The 17,183-nt window shown below is 55.0% G+C and overlaps 4 protein-coding genes across 4 annotated transcripts; 1 reads left to right on the forward strand and 3 right to left on the reverse strand.

Moving 5' to 3' along the window:
• Window positions 1-461: 461 nt before the first annotated feature.
• Window positions 462-2,996, reverse strand: G647_05974 (uncharacterized protein; the record flags this gene model as incomplete). The annotated part of the gene is made up of 2 exons (XM_008730299.1): window positions 462-2,819; window positions 2,868-2,996. 2 exons carry the CDS (start codon window positions 2,994-2,996, stop codon window positions 462-464), a joined length of 2,487 nt encoding a protein of 828 aa, XP_008728521.1.
• Window positions 2,997-3,469: 473 nt separating this feature from the next.
• G647_05975 (uncharacterized protein) lies at window positions 3,470-4,432 on the forward strand (the record flags this gene model as incomplete). The annotated part of the gene is made up of 1 exon (XM_008730300.1): window positions 3,470-4,432. The coding sequence occupies one exon, from the start codon at window positions 3,470-3,472 to the stop codon at window positions 4,430-4,432; it is 963 nt and encodes a 320-aa protein (XP_008728522.1).
• Window positions 4,433-5,011: 579 nt separating this feature from the next.
• On the reverse strand, window positions 5,012-6,270 carry G647_05976 (uncharacterized protein; the record flags this gene model as incomplete). Its single annotated transcript, XM_008730301.1, has 2 exons — window positions 5,012-5,692; window positions 5,770-6,270. 2 exons carry the CDS (start codon window positions 6,268-6,270, stop codon window positions 5,012-5,014), a joined length of 1,182 nt encoding a protein of 393 aa, XP_008728523.1.
• Window positions 6,271-7,126: 856 nt separating this feature from the next.
• On the reverse strand, window positions 7,127-10,903 carry G647_05977 (uncharacterized protein; the record flags this gene model as incomplete). The annotated part of the gene is made up of 1 exon (XM_008730302.1): window positions 7,127-10,903. The coding sequence occupies one exon, from the start codon at window positions 10,901-10,903 to the stop codon at window positions 7,127-7,129; it is 3,777 nt and encodes a 1,258-aa protein (XP_008728524.1).
• Window positions 10,904-17,183: the final 6,280 nt, after the last annotated feature.

Below are 17,183 nucleotides of genomic sequence, written 5' to 3' on the forward strand. Positions count from 1 at the left end.
GCACCTGTTGGGTGGCTGACCTTGTGAATCCTTTTGTTCGCCGCACCGTCGAAGCGAGGAGACTCAGATCGGCCGACGAGGTCAGCTGCTGACAGTGACAGTGACAGTGACGGTATCTGGAGTCGAGAGAACTGCTCTCACTTGTGTGGAGAGCATATGGGAACAGCGCGAAGCGGATTTTACTCGCTAGGGAAAGGAGACCATCGAGTTTAGGTCCCTGTGTTGACACAGCGCGCCGGCAGTTGGATGTTCATGGATACATTACTCCGTATGCTACATGTATAAACGCTGGAAAGACAAATCACGAAACGCAACACCACGCTATGCCAGATTCCCAATAAGCCAGCCCTTATTCTCTACAATGCCCCTTTTTCCCGTAGGCATTCACTAGTTCATCATCCCTGCTGGGTTCCGGCTATGGGCGCCGAATTCGAGACGCAGCCTCCCTGACAAAATCAGACTCATAATCTCCGCCGGGGGTTTGCGCTTGCAATTGGATTTTGTGCGGGGGTTGATAACTTCAGATTCCGTTGAAACGTGTTCGTTAAGCCTGTACTGTGGTCCCCCGACAACCCGTCACCCGGCGGCGGCATCAAGACATCCAAGCCGAATGGCTGTGTGGTCGCCGGACGACTGCCGCCGGAGGACAAGATTGGCTCATTCCGTTTCTGGGCCTGCTGGGGTCGACTACTTGCCCGTCGCGTATTGCTCCTTGTGTATGTTTGCGGCTGCATCGTGTCAAAATAGTCGAACCGCTCATTCTGGGCTTTGAGCGGCGAGTCCCATGGGCTAGACTCTCTGGGGTCGCTATCCGTAGTCATGGATGGTCGGGTCTCGATTGACTCGTTAGATTCTGCTCGGACGAGTCCAGGCATGATCGCACGTGACTTTTCTGCCATGGTTGGTTCACTGATAGGTGTCTGCCCTGGTTGTTTCGACTCTCTTCTTGCCGGAGCAGAATTCTGCGCCATGTTCCAGTGCTCAGAACTCGATCGGGAGTATGATCGGTTCAAGGCCAAATATTCTTGCGGCAGGAGCAAAGCAACGGCCCCGATCGCAAGCTTATCCCATAGATCCCTCAGGAGATCACCAAAGGGCTCACGCAGCTTGGCCACAGCAATCAGCGCGGTTGCTTCAAACGCGTACAAAAATAGATTCAGAGAATGGTTTCGGGCACCATTTTTATACAGGCTGATCATAATGTGGCCGATCGGGATACTTGTGCTAGAAAGGACAAGGTAATAACCGAGCTGGGACGTTTGAGATAAGAGGGCAGCCTCAAGTATCCAGGAAGCCAAGCCAATCAAGATAAAGAAGATGGAGATGCCCCTGAAAAGAGCCAGAGTCGAAGCTCCATTAGTCGTGGGTGGCACCTCGAACGTATCCGTCTGATGCCGCCCGAAATCTCGAACCAGCTTTGGTGTTCTTGCTGAGGTGGGAGGGTCTTCCCCAGAAGATCGGTCTCGGAGGGAGAATACGGAATCAAAGATATCTTCAAGTCCTGTGTCAGACTCTCGGGTGTGACCGAAGAAGGTTGGCTGCGCCATTGCCTCGCTTGCAAGTGCGGTCTGACGAGGAGGAAGCGTCGTCGTCTTTGGCTTGTCGAAAAACCCTGGCGGCAGACCTATGGCTTCTCTGCCGGGTTGTTTCTGGTTCTGATTGTTTTTGAGAACTCCTCTTGCATTGAGAGCCGGCAACGTGCCGTGGAATGGAGTACGATCAAGAGACTGGTATCGAACCTGCTTTGGTTGTGGCTGAAATGTTCGCTGCGTGGGAGTCCAATCCATAGCGTCTGCCGCATCTGGAGGTGGAGTGGGAGGGTCCCATGGCTGGTAAGTCGGCTTGCTGGGTTGGGCTAGACTATCGACGCTGAAAGGCCGATCCTGCAGTGGTTGGGTTCCTTGCGATTCAGAACGACCGGGTGGTATGAATTGTTGGTTTGTCAGTAGAGGCGCGGGATCCTGATGCCAATTGATAGGTGGCGCAAATCTGACTTTGACGATTCGAGTCACAGACCAGCCTGCGAGGACAGACAGCGCGACCGCAAAGCAGGCGTGCAGCATAGCCTTCACCCAAAGGGAGACAGGGAGATGAAAGATGATGATCCAAGCGCTGAACCTCAACCCCAGCAGAACAAGCTGCATCAGGTAGTACTGATGTAAACCAATCAGCCGTCCTTCGCTATTGACCAATTTCTCCTGCCATTTGGGATTCCACCATACGCAAAGAAGTCCTAACACGAGGGAGAGTCCCACCAGCGGCTCCGTTGCGTCCAAGCATGAAGAATGAAAAGCCCGTTGTCGAACGCATTCAGCGGGCTGATTCACCTCCAGGGGGGATATGCTGGAAATTTGAGACCCATACAGATGCCATAATATCTGCGCAGTGAGACTAGCAAAGTATCCCAGTCCTGCAGCGTTGACGAGGAGACTTCTCCATCCCCACCGGCTAGCGATCCTTCGCTGGCGAGACTTTTCCAACACCCGCCGGAGATGGTCACTTCTCGCATTGTAGGTGGCCTCCTGTAATTGGGCTCTTACTCTCGGCTCGCACTTCGCACAGCATTGAGGGTATCGCTGCTCCAGGCCTTTCTTATACTCTGGGAGCTCGGCCTCTAGTCGGTCATAGTCGGGTTCCTCTGGGTCCGGAAGATATTGGGAGAGGGTATAGTTGAAGATATGCTGATTCTTGAGACATGTGGAACAGAAGATCGAGTCTCGGGCTGAGAAGCCATCTGCGAGCGGGTCGGCCTCGACCGGTTGCGGGAGGTCCTGTGCGGGCGCCGCTTCCTCGAGAGGAACATCTGCTATCTCTCCGTTCTGTATGATCAATTAGTGAGCGTTCTCATAGGGCCCAGAGACACTTACCTCATCAAAGAAGTTGACGGCCAGACAGTGCTCGCACTGAAATCTGCCGCCACGCTTCTTGCCCGGCGTCTGTTTGGACCGCTGGCCGCAATAGTGGCAGTCGAGGCGCTGGCGGAGTGTAACCGGCATGATGTCGATTGCATGATTGGGAGGAGAAGCACCTGATGTTCAAGACACCAAAAGGGACTGTTTTGCGCGGCAGCACCAAGCTGTTCCGTTGCAGTGGCAGTGGCAGTGACTTTGTCTTCTCGAGTCCGGGCGGCATCAACAATGTACCGCTTTCAGGTTCTTTTGGTTGCGGAAATACGTCGGTCTTTGCGCTACGGAGGAGTATGCGCTACGGAGGAGCAGATGGACGATGATGCCATGCTTCAGCCTTGTCTCACTGAACCCTCACATCCTTTTCTTTCAGCCTTGCCACGACCCGTTGTCATCTTCACCCATTCATGTTGTCCTCCTCACGATGCCACCTCGTTAGCTGTCGGCGGGCATGGATAAAATTCCCACCGTTCAAGAGGCTCGCTTTTCCGTCCTCCTGCTGCGGAGCGTTCTTGAGGCGGATACGTTGCTAAGCCCACAGAGTGGCCACTAATTAAGTCGCAATGGACGACCCCGAAGCACCCTTGCTCTCTACAGTTCCGCCGACATGGACCACCATCCTGACGCCAATCACCTCGCTATCTCCGCTGAGTAGCCTCCTTCTCTTCGCCTTAGTCTTCACCTTGATCCTGATCAACTTTTGTTTTTTCCGCCTGGCGGCAGTGCTGAACCGGGATCCGATCTATCGCCGCCCGCGGTCTCCCTCCGACAATCCACCCCATCTACTAATTGTGCTGGGCTCGGGTGGCCACACAGCCGAAATGCTCAACATCCTCGGCCAATATCGCAGGCTGCTGGACGACTGGCCACAAAGAACCTACGTCGTCAGTTCAGGTGACGAATTCTCGGCGTCAAAGGCACGCGAATTTGAGCATGACATGTTCTCAAAGCGGGACAAACGGGACCCGAATGGGGCGAATCCAGCACTTCTGGTAGGACCGACAGGGTACGACATTATCACAGTCCATCGCGCAAGACGCGTCCACCAAACCCTCCTAACTACCCCGTTGTCAAGTCTCCGCTGTCTGTGGGACTGCATCAAACTACTCCGAGGAACACACCCCGATTTCTTCCCTAGAATCGCTGGGGACAACTCCTCCAGGCCATTGACCCCGGATCTTATTCTCACTAATGGTCCCGGGACTGGCGTCATCGTGATCCTCGCATCGATCATTCTCCTCTTCTTCGGCGTCGCAGGCCCGTCGGCCTCCTTGCCACGGTCGAAGAAAGTAATGAAGCACGACATGGGCGTTGGAGACGCGTCGGCCAAAATCGGTCAAATGCGCAGCATCTACATTGAGTCCTGGGCGCGGGTTAGAACCCTCTCTCTCAGCGGCCGATTGCTCAAGCCCCTGGTGGACCGCTTCCTGGTCCAATGGCCTCAACTTGTCGAGAAGGAAACAGTAGGAGCAGGAGCAGGAGCAAGGACAGGGAGAGTCGAGTTTGTAGGCAGTCTGGTGACTTAGTTGGTCGAGCTTGATATAGACGGGCTGTGGGAGGAGTACGGGTTCGCAGGCGAGGGTGGGGGCCCACGGAAATCCTGGCTTGACGTCCGGTGAGGCACAGCTGAATCTGGGGAGCGCCCAGGATCTTCAGACAGGCCAGGGAAAACAAGGCTCGTCCCGGGTCTGAAGCTCCTCTTGAGGACACGCGGTGCTGCTTCTGTCGGGAAGATGTTCAAGTGGAAAGGCGCCCGGCCTAAGCACTGGATGATTCGAACAGAGAGAAAGTTCAAACTGGCTGTGCGCATGTACACGCGCCACTGAGTAGTGACGAAGTGCATCACGTCCAAGAGATGGGTTCTCCGCTGAAGAAGACTAGATTCTCTCCAGACGGTTTCCCTTGTGCTCTTTCCCCCTATAAGTCAGAGACGTCTAGTTGTTTCTTTTATACAGCGCAGACACTTCGGATCTCTGCCTACCAGGTGCTTCTGTCCATGCCGCTCACCGAATACTGTACAATCAAAATGATCGCCTGGAGGAGACATCCTATCCTTGTGCAATCCAAGTCATGCTGGCGCGTACGGCAGAGCCAAAAACCACATCTCATGCTTCTGCCTCTACTTTCTTCCTCTGTGGCACTGGCTTCATCTGGGCCTGCAGGATCCCTTCGGCCACACCACGGCTCATTTGCTCTGCGATCAGCGCCTTGGTCTCCTCGCTCATGCCCGCGGCCTTGATGGCTTCCGTCCTTTGACTTGCCTGCCGGATCTTCTCCGCAACCATGGTGTCCAACGGGCCCTGAATTTTCCGTTCCATGTACCACTCGGCTCTCGCGTCCTCGAGCACCTTCATCCGCACGTACTCGTCGTCGTGCCACCTCCTATCCCGCTTGTACTTTTCGTCCTCGATCAGATTATCAAAGGCCGCAGGCGGGACGGGTGGTGCGTACAGTGTCGGTGTCCATGTCTGCGACTCCACGTCATAGCGCGTCGTGTCCCCCTCGTAGGCCTGGTACGAAGGCACTTCAACCTCTGGCCAGGGGATTTGGATGTCCTCACCAGCGATGTACCGTGTATGCCGCGGCAGAGGGGAATTGGGCGGTTGTTGGATATACGGCGCACCGCCGCGGAGGAGCTTGACCACCACGTCGCGGTCTTTCCCCGTGCGTTCATCGGTGACGCGGTGCACGAGTCGTACGTCGGAGATCGGCACGGGGAGCTCGAGCGAAGTGTAGTGGAGTTTCTGCCGCTGATCGGGGAAGTTCTCTGGGATTTCGACGTCGGCCTGTCCAGCAGCAAAACCACGAGAGTTAGAGACGACGCCCGTGTACACAGAAGTGGAGAGCAAAGAATCAGACTCACCATATTCAAGCCCTCGATCCTCACTTCCTTACTATCGCTGGCAACATCCTTGACCTTCCCAATCTGCCCGACCAGGTTGGTCGGCCCTTTAACCACGACTACCCGATCCCCTTCCACGATGTTCCCTTCATTCCCGTAGCCTTCCCACTCTTTCTGCTCCTCTGGCCGGCCCTCCCCACCGACAAAGTCCCATCCCTTGCCCTTTGGCCCCCGTCGCACCTTGGGCGGGAATACCGGGCCCTGATACAGCAGGTTGCTGACGGTGCCGTAGAAGTTCTGCTTCGTGCCGACGTCCCTCTTCGGCGCGAGTGGTCCGAGCATCCAATCCTCTCTCCGGGATTTGCGCTCCGCCTTGATATACTCATTCTTCTGCTTCTGCGTCAGGATCTGCCGCGACTCGAAATCCTTCCAATCTTTCAAGTATTCATCGCGGTTTTTCCGGCGAGCAGCTTTCAGTGCTTGGTTGCGCGATTGCAGATTTATCCGCAGAACGCGCTGCATATCGGCGGCCGAGGAGGGGTTGGGGGATGACAGCTGTTGAACAGGATAGATTGATTGTGGAAAGGACAATGGTCGTGAGAAATGTTATCGCCGCATCGTGGTTGCGAGTCGAGCTAGAACATGTACGGCATTGGGATGAGCGAGGGAAGTACGTCAACGCAGCTCAGCTAGATAGGCTAAAGAGAATAATGTGCGGACGTCGGGGTCGAGGAAGCTCGTCGCTATGGTTGTTGTCGAACCGTTAGCAAAACGACTTTCCCTTCTCCAAACTACAGTGTCTTGGCGGTTTTTGAACAACGCCGCCGCTCTAGATGCTGTCACGTGCATGACTCATAGTGCGCTTACTGATCCGTACTTTATACACATCAGTCGTCTGGCCTCTGCGCGCTCTTCCGGGTCACATAATAGTTGATTTTCGTCTGCGAGCGAGGTGACTCGAAGGTGATTTGTTCCTCAGTTCCTACGGCTTCGGAGCCATGACCACCACTATATCATCTTGCCTCCACCACAATGAAGTTGTTTACCCTCGTGGTTGCCTTGGAGGAAGGCGAGCAGATTTTCGGCTCACTTGGACAGTCGGCGCGAGAGTTGAAAGGTACTTTTATTGATGTACATCGTGTACATTCATGGCCTGGATGCCCTGCTGCTAGCTCAGCACATAAGCACGATATCCTCCCTTGCTTTTGATGCCTTGTTCGTTTCCAGTTCCTTCAATGCAACCCGTATGCAAATGCTGCCCTTTCCATTTTCCATCAGTCCCAGCATGCCAAACATGTCGTTCTAAAAAGCCAGGGTATCTGTAACGTGGCGCCGGTGTCGTTCCCGAAGCGCAAAACAAGCATGAAAATTTGTGAAATTACAGCGGCTTCTTGCACGAAGCTGGCATCATCATTCCGTCGTCAGAGTCATCCTCGTCCTCGTCGTCGTCGTACCCGCAATGTTCGAGGGCGGGGGCTGTCGCCACCTGCGCCGATTTCCCATGCTTGATCACCGTATCCGCTGTGCGCATAAACTCGGGCTCGGGCTCCTTCGTCATGACTGCCTTCGCCGGAGCGTCGGAGTAGCTGAGAAAGCCCTCGCCAGGTGGAGAAGAAGCACCGGAAATAACTCCAATGCTGGGGTTTGACAAGCTCTGCGAGACGCTGCTGGTGCCATAACCATCCAGCGAAGAGGCGATAGTGCTGGCAGACGGGCCGCCATGAATGGTATTAGAGCCGAGTGAGAACGCCCTCGGTTCGTTCATGGCTCGTGTGTTATGCTTCTCCAGGAAGGTGATGTCGTCAGGCGAAGGCGGACACTGAGCGGTCACCTGGAGTGGAGGTTGCAAAGCAGCTTGCGCGGCCGCTGCTGCCTGGACTTGGGCTTCCTGAAGAAGGCGGCGCTGGTTGACTTCTTGAGCTTGCTCGAATGCCTCAGGGGTAGAGGCTGGTGGTTGAAATGAGGTCTTGTTGGTGCCATGGGTCGGGAGATGCAGCGTCGCAGGTGAGCTATTGTCGGTAGGAGGAATCTCAGTGTTGCGCAACACATCTGGCGGCTCGATAGAACCTTCTGCTGACGCTGTGCTTACAGCAACGCTAGGTCCGGCGTATGCGTCACTTTCTGACGAATGGCGACTTGAAGCTGGTGAGCGTTCATCTCGTGGTGCACGTCGATCTCTGCTTCCGAGCCGAGCAAGCGTCTTCGCTGTGCCTTCCCAAAGACCATCGACCCTGGCTCTGAACCCCCTGTCCTGTGAGGCTGGACGTTCGTCTCGTGGTGTCTCGGGGAAAGAAACCGGCAGTCGGTTGAAATGTGACGCTCTGATCGTTCGGATCGACTCGGCATTGGACATGGTCGAGACCGCGCGATCCGGTGCGGGAGGTCTGCCTTCGTGTCTGGCTGGGTGACTGAGGACTGGCGATGGAGCTTTTCCCGTGAGCGAGGATTCGCTGAAATACTGATCATGCGCAGTATCGTCTGGGCTAGCAGTCTGACTTTGCGCCAACGGGTGCTCGGTGTTCTCTCTTGAAGTCTTCAAGGCCGTCAGAAGTTCGTCGCCACGCAAGCTTGAGCGGCGTGCTTCGCGGAGCTTCTCTCGCTCGCTTTTGCCCACTGTACTGGCACTGGAGGCTGACGGGGAATGAAACGACTCGCTCGACCGACTGGTCGACGTTGCTGCACTGGGAGCACGTTTCCGCCCGGTGCTTCTCGCGAGCAAGCTCCCTATACCTCGACCAACTGTACTCAGGGCTTTCTCAATGATGTTCATTCTGCTCACTGCACCCGATATTTCCGATTCATCCACATCCAGGATCTTCTTCTTGCCTTCTTTCCCTAGGTCGGGACTCTTGATCCATTGTGATGGATCCTGCAGGCCCTCCACAACCCATGGGTGCTTCTTTGCTTGCTCAATAGTCATCCTCTTCGTTGGTTCTTTGTTCAAAAGCTGACGGATAAGGTCCCGCACGGTATCAGGCACTACCTCAAACTTCAGTTCGTAATCAAGCCGCTTGTTACTGTTGATCGAGTTCGGCACCTGCGAAGTAGGCTTCTCTTGAGTGGTATCCACGGGGACAAGTCGAGTCTTCGGCAAAAAGACCTCGGTCGTGCAAATCGCCTCGTGGAGGCCCATGTCTTCGGTTGCATAAAACGGCAGGCGAGCATATACCATGCAGTATAGCGTGACACCCAAAGCCCAGAGATCAATGGCACCGGTGATTTTGGGACCATCCTTCTCTTCGAACATGGAGGGATCCTCCCAGCACAGTTCCGGAGCCCAGAAGCCGGGAGTGCCAACCGATCTCGCCAGTTCTCGCTCGTCATCTATCGCCGACACATCGTGTTCGGTGAGATCGAATTCCGGATCTGTCTCAGGATCCTTCGGATGGCCAAGATATGAAACTCCGAAGTCCGATATTTTTACTGTGCCGTTGCTTGATACCAAGAGATTGGCCGGCTTGATGTCCCGGTGGATGATACCAATAATGTGCAAAAACTGCAGACCTGAGAGTGTATCTCGGAAAGCACGTCGAGCCTCCTCCAGTGTCAAGGCTGGGACGTAGGCGTGCTCGTCATCTGTGGCGTCGAAATCCCACTCTGAGGACATGTGTGAGATGGCGCTGAGGCTGCCCGCGACGCTGAACTTCCGAGTAAACGTGTATTCCTCTGGGGCGTACGCACCATACATGCTTCCTGCCAAAGTACCCTCAGGGGGTTCATCTTCAGAATGTGTTCCGCTAAGGTTGCTAGGCTCGTACAGAGATCTCGAGGCAGAACGAGATATGCGCTGAAAGTCGTCCTCCTCCTCTACATCTTCACCCCAGTGTTCTGGATGAGTCGGCCGATGTGAGGTCAGAGCTCGGAAAGCTTGCGCTCGTAGTGCGTTTTCGTGGCGACGTTTTGCCTGAGCAACGCTGTAGAGATCTTGATCGGTGGGTTCGAGTGAAACTGCAAAGCCTTTGCGCTCCTGCTCGAACCGGTTGTTGTTAACAGCCGTGACCTCACGCACACCTGGCTTTCTCCACTTGATCTCCCCCTTCTCAACATATTCAAGGACGAGGTAGACCTTGTTCTTGTTTGGGTCGTCGATGACCTCGAGAAGGCTCACGACATTTGGGTGTCGTGCTTTCTTGAGTATGGCGACTTCTCGCTTCGTCCGGTCCTCTGGAGTTCCTAACCGGCCAAGACGTCGCTTGCCAGAGAAACGCGGTACGATCTTGATAGCGACCACCGTTTCCTTTCGGAGATCGCGCCCAAGCTTGACCTTGCCATGTTCGCCGCGACCTATCTCTTCGATGACCTCATAGTCATTGATGATTTTGTTGCCCGAGTACATGTCGTGACCGACGGTGACGGTGTTGATTGTCTGTGGTGGTAGGCGATGGGGCTCTCTGTCTAGGTCAGTGAGGGATGCCCCAGAGGGAGCTCGGTCATCTGACCGGAGACCTGGACTGGACATGGGCGTGTTGTCTGCAGTCCGAGTGCCGTGGACGTTACCAGAGTTTCGATCTCGAGTCTGTTGAGTCCAGAGTGACATTTCGTTGTACAGTAGGTTTTGGGCTGGGAGCGAGCTTTTCGTCCGTAATGGCCGTGTGGGCCTCGGAGCATGTAGGTGACCTCTCAGTTCCTCGATGGATTGAGCAGGATAACTCGGACGTTCGTTGTTGACACTCCTTGTTGCGGCGGAAGAAGTCGAAAGGGATTTTGAGTGAGGTGAACGGTGGCCGCGATTTAGGCTTCGTGAGGATCTGGTCGTGAGGGTGCGGTTGGTGGTTGGACTTCCCATCTGATAAAAGAAATCACTTTCACGCCCCGTAAGGCTGTTCAACGAACCGAAGGAATTTTGGTTCGACGAAGAGTAGTACTGGTGGGATGCAGACGGCGTAAGCCCCGGCGACCCAGTCGACCATTGTAAGCCCGCATCGACGTCAAACTCATCGTCCTCCACTAAGTCAGCTGGCTCTTGAGCGGAAAGCGCGACAGGGGTGTTCCTTTGCGTGTTTGTCGCTGTGCCAACACTCTGGGAAAGATCTGTTTGATTGTCGTCGAGTCCAGTCCCGCCATATTCACCAGACCTGTCCATGTCCTCAGCAGCATTCACGCCGTGCGACAGTCGCGGCTCTGGCGCCCACGTTATAGCGACGTTGTCCGACATCGCTCTACTCTGTTCCCGTGGATACTTCTGTCTCCGGCAGGGCGCGTGACGAAGGAGACCGTGATCAATATTCCCAGGTCTGGACTGGATCCTCAGCACCTCCGACTCAAATGACTACCCTTTGCCAACTGTTCACCCCGGCCATCGGAGCACTTGTATACCCCCAAGAATACTGGGAACTACCCGTATGCGCCTGAGTGAACGGTCTGTCCCCAAGTCTCCAACGGGTAGTGTTGCTCGTGCCCGCACCAGATTTGGGCGAGACGACGTATTTGTTAACCTGACGGTGCGACCAAGGTTGCCGCCGTACGTGCCACAGCAACAATGTTGTTGGTATAGATTCGAATCAGTCGATACGGGAAGTGAGGGGTGAGAGCGCAGTTTATTCTTGTTTGCGTATCAACGGCCTCGAGGACCGCTCAGCGAAGGCAAAGTATGACGGACCCAAAATGCACAAACAAGTCCGCTGAAGCGTTCGAAAATCAGATGGAAAAGGCCTGTACAACAAAAAAGGTGGATGAAGGAGGAAAGAGAGGGTGGGCTGCCACGAAGTGGCCGTTGATCGTCAGTCAGTCGAGTCTGTTGGATGGCGAGGATGGTTGGAAGGTGGACTGCGGATGGAGCAGCTGGGACGCAAGGACCAGCGACGGAGACGACGTGAGGAGAGCGCAGAGGATGACGAGGGGTGCAGTGCAGCAGGCGCCGTCTGTTGGTGGAATCATCGTGTCTGGTGTGTCCATTATGCTTAGCGACGGTGACTGCTGGCGGCCGGAAATGTCGCCCAGGCGGCGTCCACTGGGCCTCCACTGGCGTCCTAGTGCCTAATCCAGCTGGCGGCCCCCCGCCCGAAGCGTGTCTTATGGAGCCGGTGGCTGAAGCCTTGGAGCTAAAACCTTGCCGACAGACCCATGGCAAATCTGCCTGCGGGCCGCTCTCTCTTCCCATCAGGTATGTGAACAGCAAGCAGGAAGAAGGAGAGCATGCGATGCAGGGAAGCACTGTCGTTGTTTGCTCCGTGGCATCGCCGTGATTGTCTCGACGAGTTTCACAGCATGCAGTTCAACAGGGCGTCAAACGGTTGAAGGCCGGCTACAGTCTACACAGCACGGTTTTCTGAACCCATGCTAGCACCTACCCCTCAGTACCCAAGAGGACTCTCACTTGCATAACACCAGCCAGCCAGTCGCTTTGCATCCAGTGCAATCAAAGGGTCCAACCATCCCGGCGACAGGCAGTCTTGTTCTGCAAAGACACGAACCTGCAGTCTGCTGCGTTTGTGCAAACCGCATCTTGCGAAGCACGATCGATCATCATGACCAGGATGGGGGAGAAAATGTCTCATGCGGCATCTCGGGTTGGTTTTCTGCCCGAAGAAACGAGTCTCCTGTACACTGCCGGACGCACCGTATGCATTTCCATCATCGGGCGCTGCAAGCACACTTCGTGCAGCCTGCAGCGTACTTTGCAACCAACTGGTCAAGAATGATACTTGGCGAGTTGAACTCCTGCTGCTTATCGTCAGGCCACGCTTTTGGACACCCGCAGTCGCCACAGTGATTCCAGGCCTCACAGCAATACGAGCGACAACAAGGATGGGCAGCCTCGACGCAGCCCCGACCTGCTTGTCGCTCAATTGGATTGCCGAAGAGGGCGAGGTTGAGATCTGCATGTCGCCGTGGCTGTTCAGCTGAACGGAAGCAGCCGTTGACAGCTTGGGTGCTTTTCATCGCCATTGGCCCTGGCACCACTGGTCATTCTCGGACGGACACACTGAAAGCAGACGCTTCTGTGGTTACTCCCGGCATTACTGATTACTCCATGCTCGGCCCCAGGTTTCGCAACGTGAATGACTTGTCTGGAGTTGCGTGCACGCCGTTTCTCAGTCACGAAGGTGATGAGCGCCAACAAACTGTGGAGAAGATGCAGAAGTTCATGCCAGGGCTTAACGGGCCCACGCGTGCCATGCTGAAACCGGTTGGGGACTAGGGTTTAAAGCGAATGAAACGCCGCGCCTAGATACAAGCACGGAAGCTAGGAGAAGGCCCAAAAGCCAACGAATCCTGCCGCCCCAGCCCGCTCTGACTACAGTTGAACCATCCGTCGAAACTTCGAGCGTGCCGCTCTGACTACGTCAGTGGACGCGATGAGGCGCACTGTGAGAATGTGTTGATGCAGCGACCGTAGAAGAAACGTGCTAGAAAATGAGCGTAGCCAGTGGCAGTTGAGAGGTTGTGTTGAAAGGAGCAAACCGCAAGCCACTGAACCTGGTGCCACCATCAGAAATCTTCACATGCTTCGAAGCCCGACAATGAAAATTTGCGCATGCGATCGCCGCCGCGATTGTTTGAGATCAGCGGCCCTGCGCATATCTTAGCGCGCCCATTCCGGAACTAGCCGGCTTGCCTGGCCCTCACCCGACTCTCACCCAGCTCTCACCCAACTCTTTTCCAAGCCTCACTACTCGTAGTACCTCGTAACAAGAAATGCGCTGTGCGTGTAAATTGGGTCCTGCACGTCAAAGTTTACCGTCTCCTGAGCACCACACACAGCAAGGTTCATGGACCTGTCAACGATGCCGTTCGCGGCATCATTATGGTCACACAGCGTGTGCTAGTTCCAGTGACAGCGCCCCTCCACCTTGGCCGGTCAGCCGTCGCCTCCATGACGCTGTGACAAATTTATCACACGACCACGCCGTAAGATCCACTTTCCACGAGAGGGCCGCTCGCTTCAACCCAAACGCGAACATGCCGCTGACCTTGTGCAAAATGCCAACCTTCAGTCGAAAATGAGAAATGGCGAACAGCTGCACAGACCGGGATCACTTAGTGATGTCGAGTATCCGACCGAAGACGGAGGTTGGGCAAAGAGTTGAATTTGGTCTATGGCGTGATGGTCGGTGTGATCTGAACTATCACACCTCCCGTGTCCCTTGCCTGGTCTGGAGCCCCCAAGCACATTGATTGACGCAATTTCGGATTTCCACGACCCTGCCGGGCTCCAACTGTCCCAGTACCCGCAGATCTCCTGGTGTAAGAAGCAGCGTCTTCAACCACGGATCCCGGAAAATGGAGCGAGTCAAGCACGTTCGAACGTCCCTTAGAAGAGCAGGAACTGAGTGCATAAAGAGATTCCATCTCACCAATGTTTTCGTCTTCAGATTTACGCTGCTCTCTGGTCAGTCGTGACAGCCACAAAGTTAGCTAGCCACTGGGTGCGATGGATGCCACCGACGACGAGGACGGCTGGTCGTGTCTGTGGCGATTTGCTTCAAAAGTATCCCCCTACTCGTATTTGTGCGAGAGCAATCGACGACACTGAGATCGTCTGGGCATGTGAGGAGCAAGGGACAGCAACCAATTATAGCATACTCCAGTCTCGAGAATCGAGATCGACAACCCCGGCCAAAAGCCTGCCGCAGCCACCGCGGAGATGGCAGCCGTCTTACGAGTCACGGGTTTGCTGCACGACATTCCTTCAACAGCTCTTTTGAGTTAGCCTTGCGTGTTTCACGAAAACCAATCTTGCCGTCGCCGACCGGCCGCCCAGCTCTACCACCACACGTGCACGTGTCAGGGGTTTGCCCACCCCAACCCACGTTCGTCCAAGGTGTCCGTGATACAGGCCGAACCGGGTAGGTTCGCGTCATGATTCAGCACCTGCTGTGCCTCAACCTTGAGAGGTCAGCGTCTAGAAGCAGATATGGAGTGTCTGGAAAGATTGCCGGTCGGTCGCTTGTTGCGCGCCAGCAGCATCAATGTCGTTGTCGCCAATCTTCTTATCGCCCCAGCCATGCGAAGTCTGATGAAGTGTGACATACGGATTGACAGCGCTGGCAGATACGGGCTATGTGAGCAGAGCGGCCCTTTGACCACGCGCATCACATGAGCATAAGAAGGTCTTCGTGTCGATTCAATGGAGAAAACACACGACATTCGGCACTAAGGGCTATACCTTGACACTCCTGACCCTTGTCGCACAGTCTTTTCGGCTTGCGTTCTGTTAAGGTCGCGCATACAGGTTTGTTGGTCTCGGTGCAATATCCCTGCTTCTGGAATCTTACGCTTAGGACCTTTGTGGGAAACTGCCCTAAAGCTTGCTACTATGAACAGGATGTATATCTCTACGAGAATTGCATTTACCAAGCGGATTGTGAATCGTTTACTCCAGTGGTAGTACGGCAATACTCTGGCCGAGGGTACCCTCAGAAGACGACCGGCGAAAGGCACATACCGTGATGCGGTCACATGTACTCCGGCTGTGCTGATCCCAAATCGAACGAGCAACCCATTGAGCATCTTCGCCTGCAGGAAACCGTCCCGTGTTGCACGCTTCCTACGCTAGCCATAGCATATTGGTTGTCCCCTCCGCGAGAGCATCAACAACTACCATATCAACGATTGGTAAGCTTGAAGAAGCTGCGTGATGTCGTTGCCACCATGAACTTACCGCCCAGCGAGGCCGATTGTCAAAGCGCAAACAGAGTACACCGCCCGCTAAATGACGCACAACACATCTCCTCAGATCGAAACCAACCGGCCGACCCTAATGCTGGGGACCATGAACAAGCCAGCAGGAAACTCGTGTCGAAAATTCCCTCATGGGTGCTGGCCAGGAGCTTCATCATCTCTACCTCTTCGGCGGCTGGCCCGGGCAAGTCGTCGCCACGATTGCTCAACTCAGCTTTGACATGCTACCCTGGGAGCATCTGACAAATTCAGCCATGCGCGGCCCAGTTTGGTCCAGTTTGGTCACCCCGACAATAGTTCCTAGCGGTCTACAAGTTCTCTTGCTTATTCTGTAGGTTTTCCATTCCGAGGCTGGCCGGATCTCAGACCCTTGGTTCGATATCCAGCTGGGCTATATAGACCCACCATTTCCCACTGCGCTGAGATCTGATATCTCCACATCCCCAGGTTTGTGAGCTTTCAAACACTCAGACACCGATCTGGCCAACAATCGAATCATGTAGCTCTATCCCACATACAGCCTCGTGGCTATCTTCTATGCCCTGGCAATGCGGTTGCCTCGTTCGGAGAAGAACTTTCCAATCGACTTCCCCTTCCGACGATCATCTTTGCAACTCGGCTCCCTGGACTTATCGCCCGATAACATGCGATCACCGGCGGAGTTAGGTGCCACGCACGCCGCCAGCACCTAGACTACTGGAGCATTGCGGCCTCGCCGTCAGTCGAGGCCATCTTCTTGGGACATGCTAGGTGGTGGCATTGGCCGCCCAGAGGATTTACCCCTTGCTTCGTGCTCCGGCTGTCAGTCCGCACCATTTTTTTGCGTGTGACCAGAAGAGTTGCACTTCCACACTTGTTGCTCAACAGCCCGCATAGCCGACACAGGCCAGAGTACACCCTGATTCCCTAGGACGGAAAAGAGACAATTGTAGCCACTCCAAATAGGGGCCAGTTGGACGAAGCTGTCGTTTTGTCATCGCGGGGCCCAAAGAGGGAGGCACTATCCTCAACCGGTAGCCGAGCTGCACGACCTCTTCGAAGTCGCATCTTCGGCCAGCACAAAGGGACAAATTGCTCCCTGCCGCGGGGTGGCTTTATCTAGACAGCTGATTTGGCAAGAAGCGTACAGGCCACAATTGGCAGGACACAAGCCCGGGCAGAAGCCACGAGTCGGTAATTGTGACCGTTTATCAGAGTTGCTGGCAGGTTGCAATGACTAAGTCCTCTCAGGCGAAGCGACTCGGCGAGGAATTTGAGCGGACGCCGGATCGGGAAGCAATCGGATTTCTGGAAGGACTGGATACGTTAGTCAGTCACCGGCCCTCCTGATGATGCCAGCAAACCGCTGGCTCTGGCTTAGCTAAACCTGAGCCATGCTCACCATCAGATGGTTTACTCAATCAAGTCTATGCCTATCTAGGCACCCACTAGGCCTGCTGGCGTTCTCTCTTCGAGCGATTATCGATGGAATGACGATTTTCTGACCTAAGCATCAGCTCCTTTCCAAGCACCCACCAAGCCACTTGGCCGGTTGCCAGTCCTTGCAAGCTCGTATCCGCCGCATATGCGCTCGTGTTTTCCGCACCCGACCACGGTGTCTCGGTCTGGATTTCAATTCCCATGGTCGAGAGACACCATGGAGCAAGCAATGCTTATGTCACTGTTCGATCACCGGCCTTGGAGCTGTGCAAGCAGGGTCATGAATCAACGTGTGTGCGCTTATCTGCCTGGGAATCAAAGCCCGGCACTCGACTGGTGTCCGAACAGCGGCTCTCCCGACTGGGAGGCATTGAACTGTCTCTCAAGCCAGT

Source organism: Cladophialophora carrionii, assembly GCF_000365165.1.
Source record: "Cladophialophora carrionii CBS 160.54 unplaced genomic scaffold supercont1.5, whole genome shotgun sequence".
Classification (NCBI taxonomy): domain Eukaryota; kingdom Fungi; phylum Ascomycota; class Eurotiomycetes; order Chaetothyriales; family Herpotrichiellaceae; genus Cladophialophora; species Cladophialophora carrionii.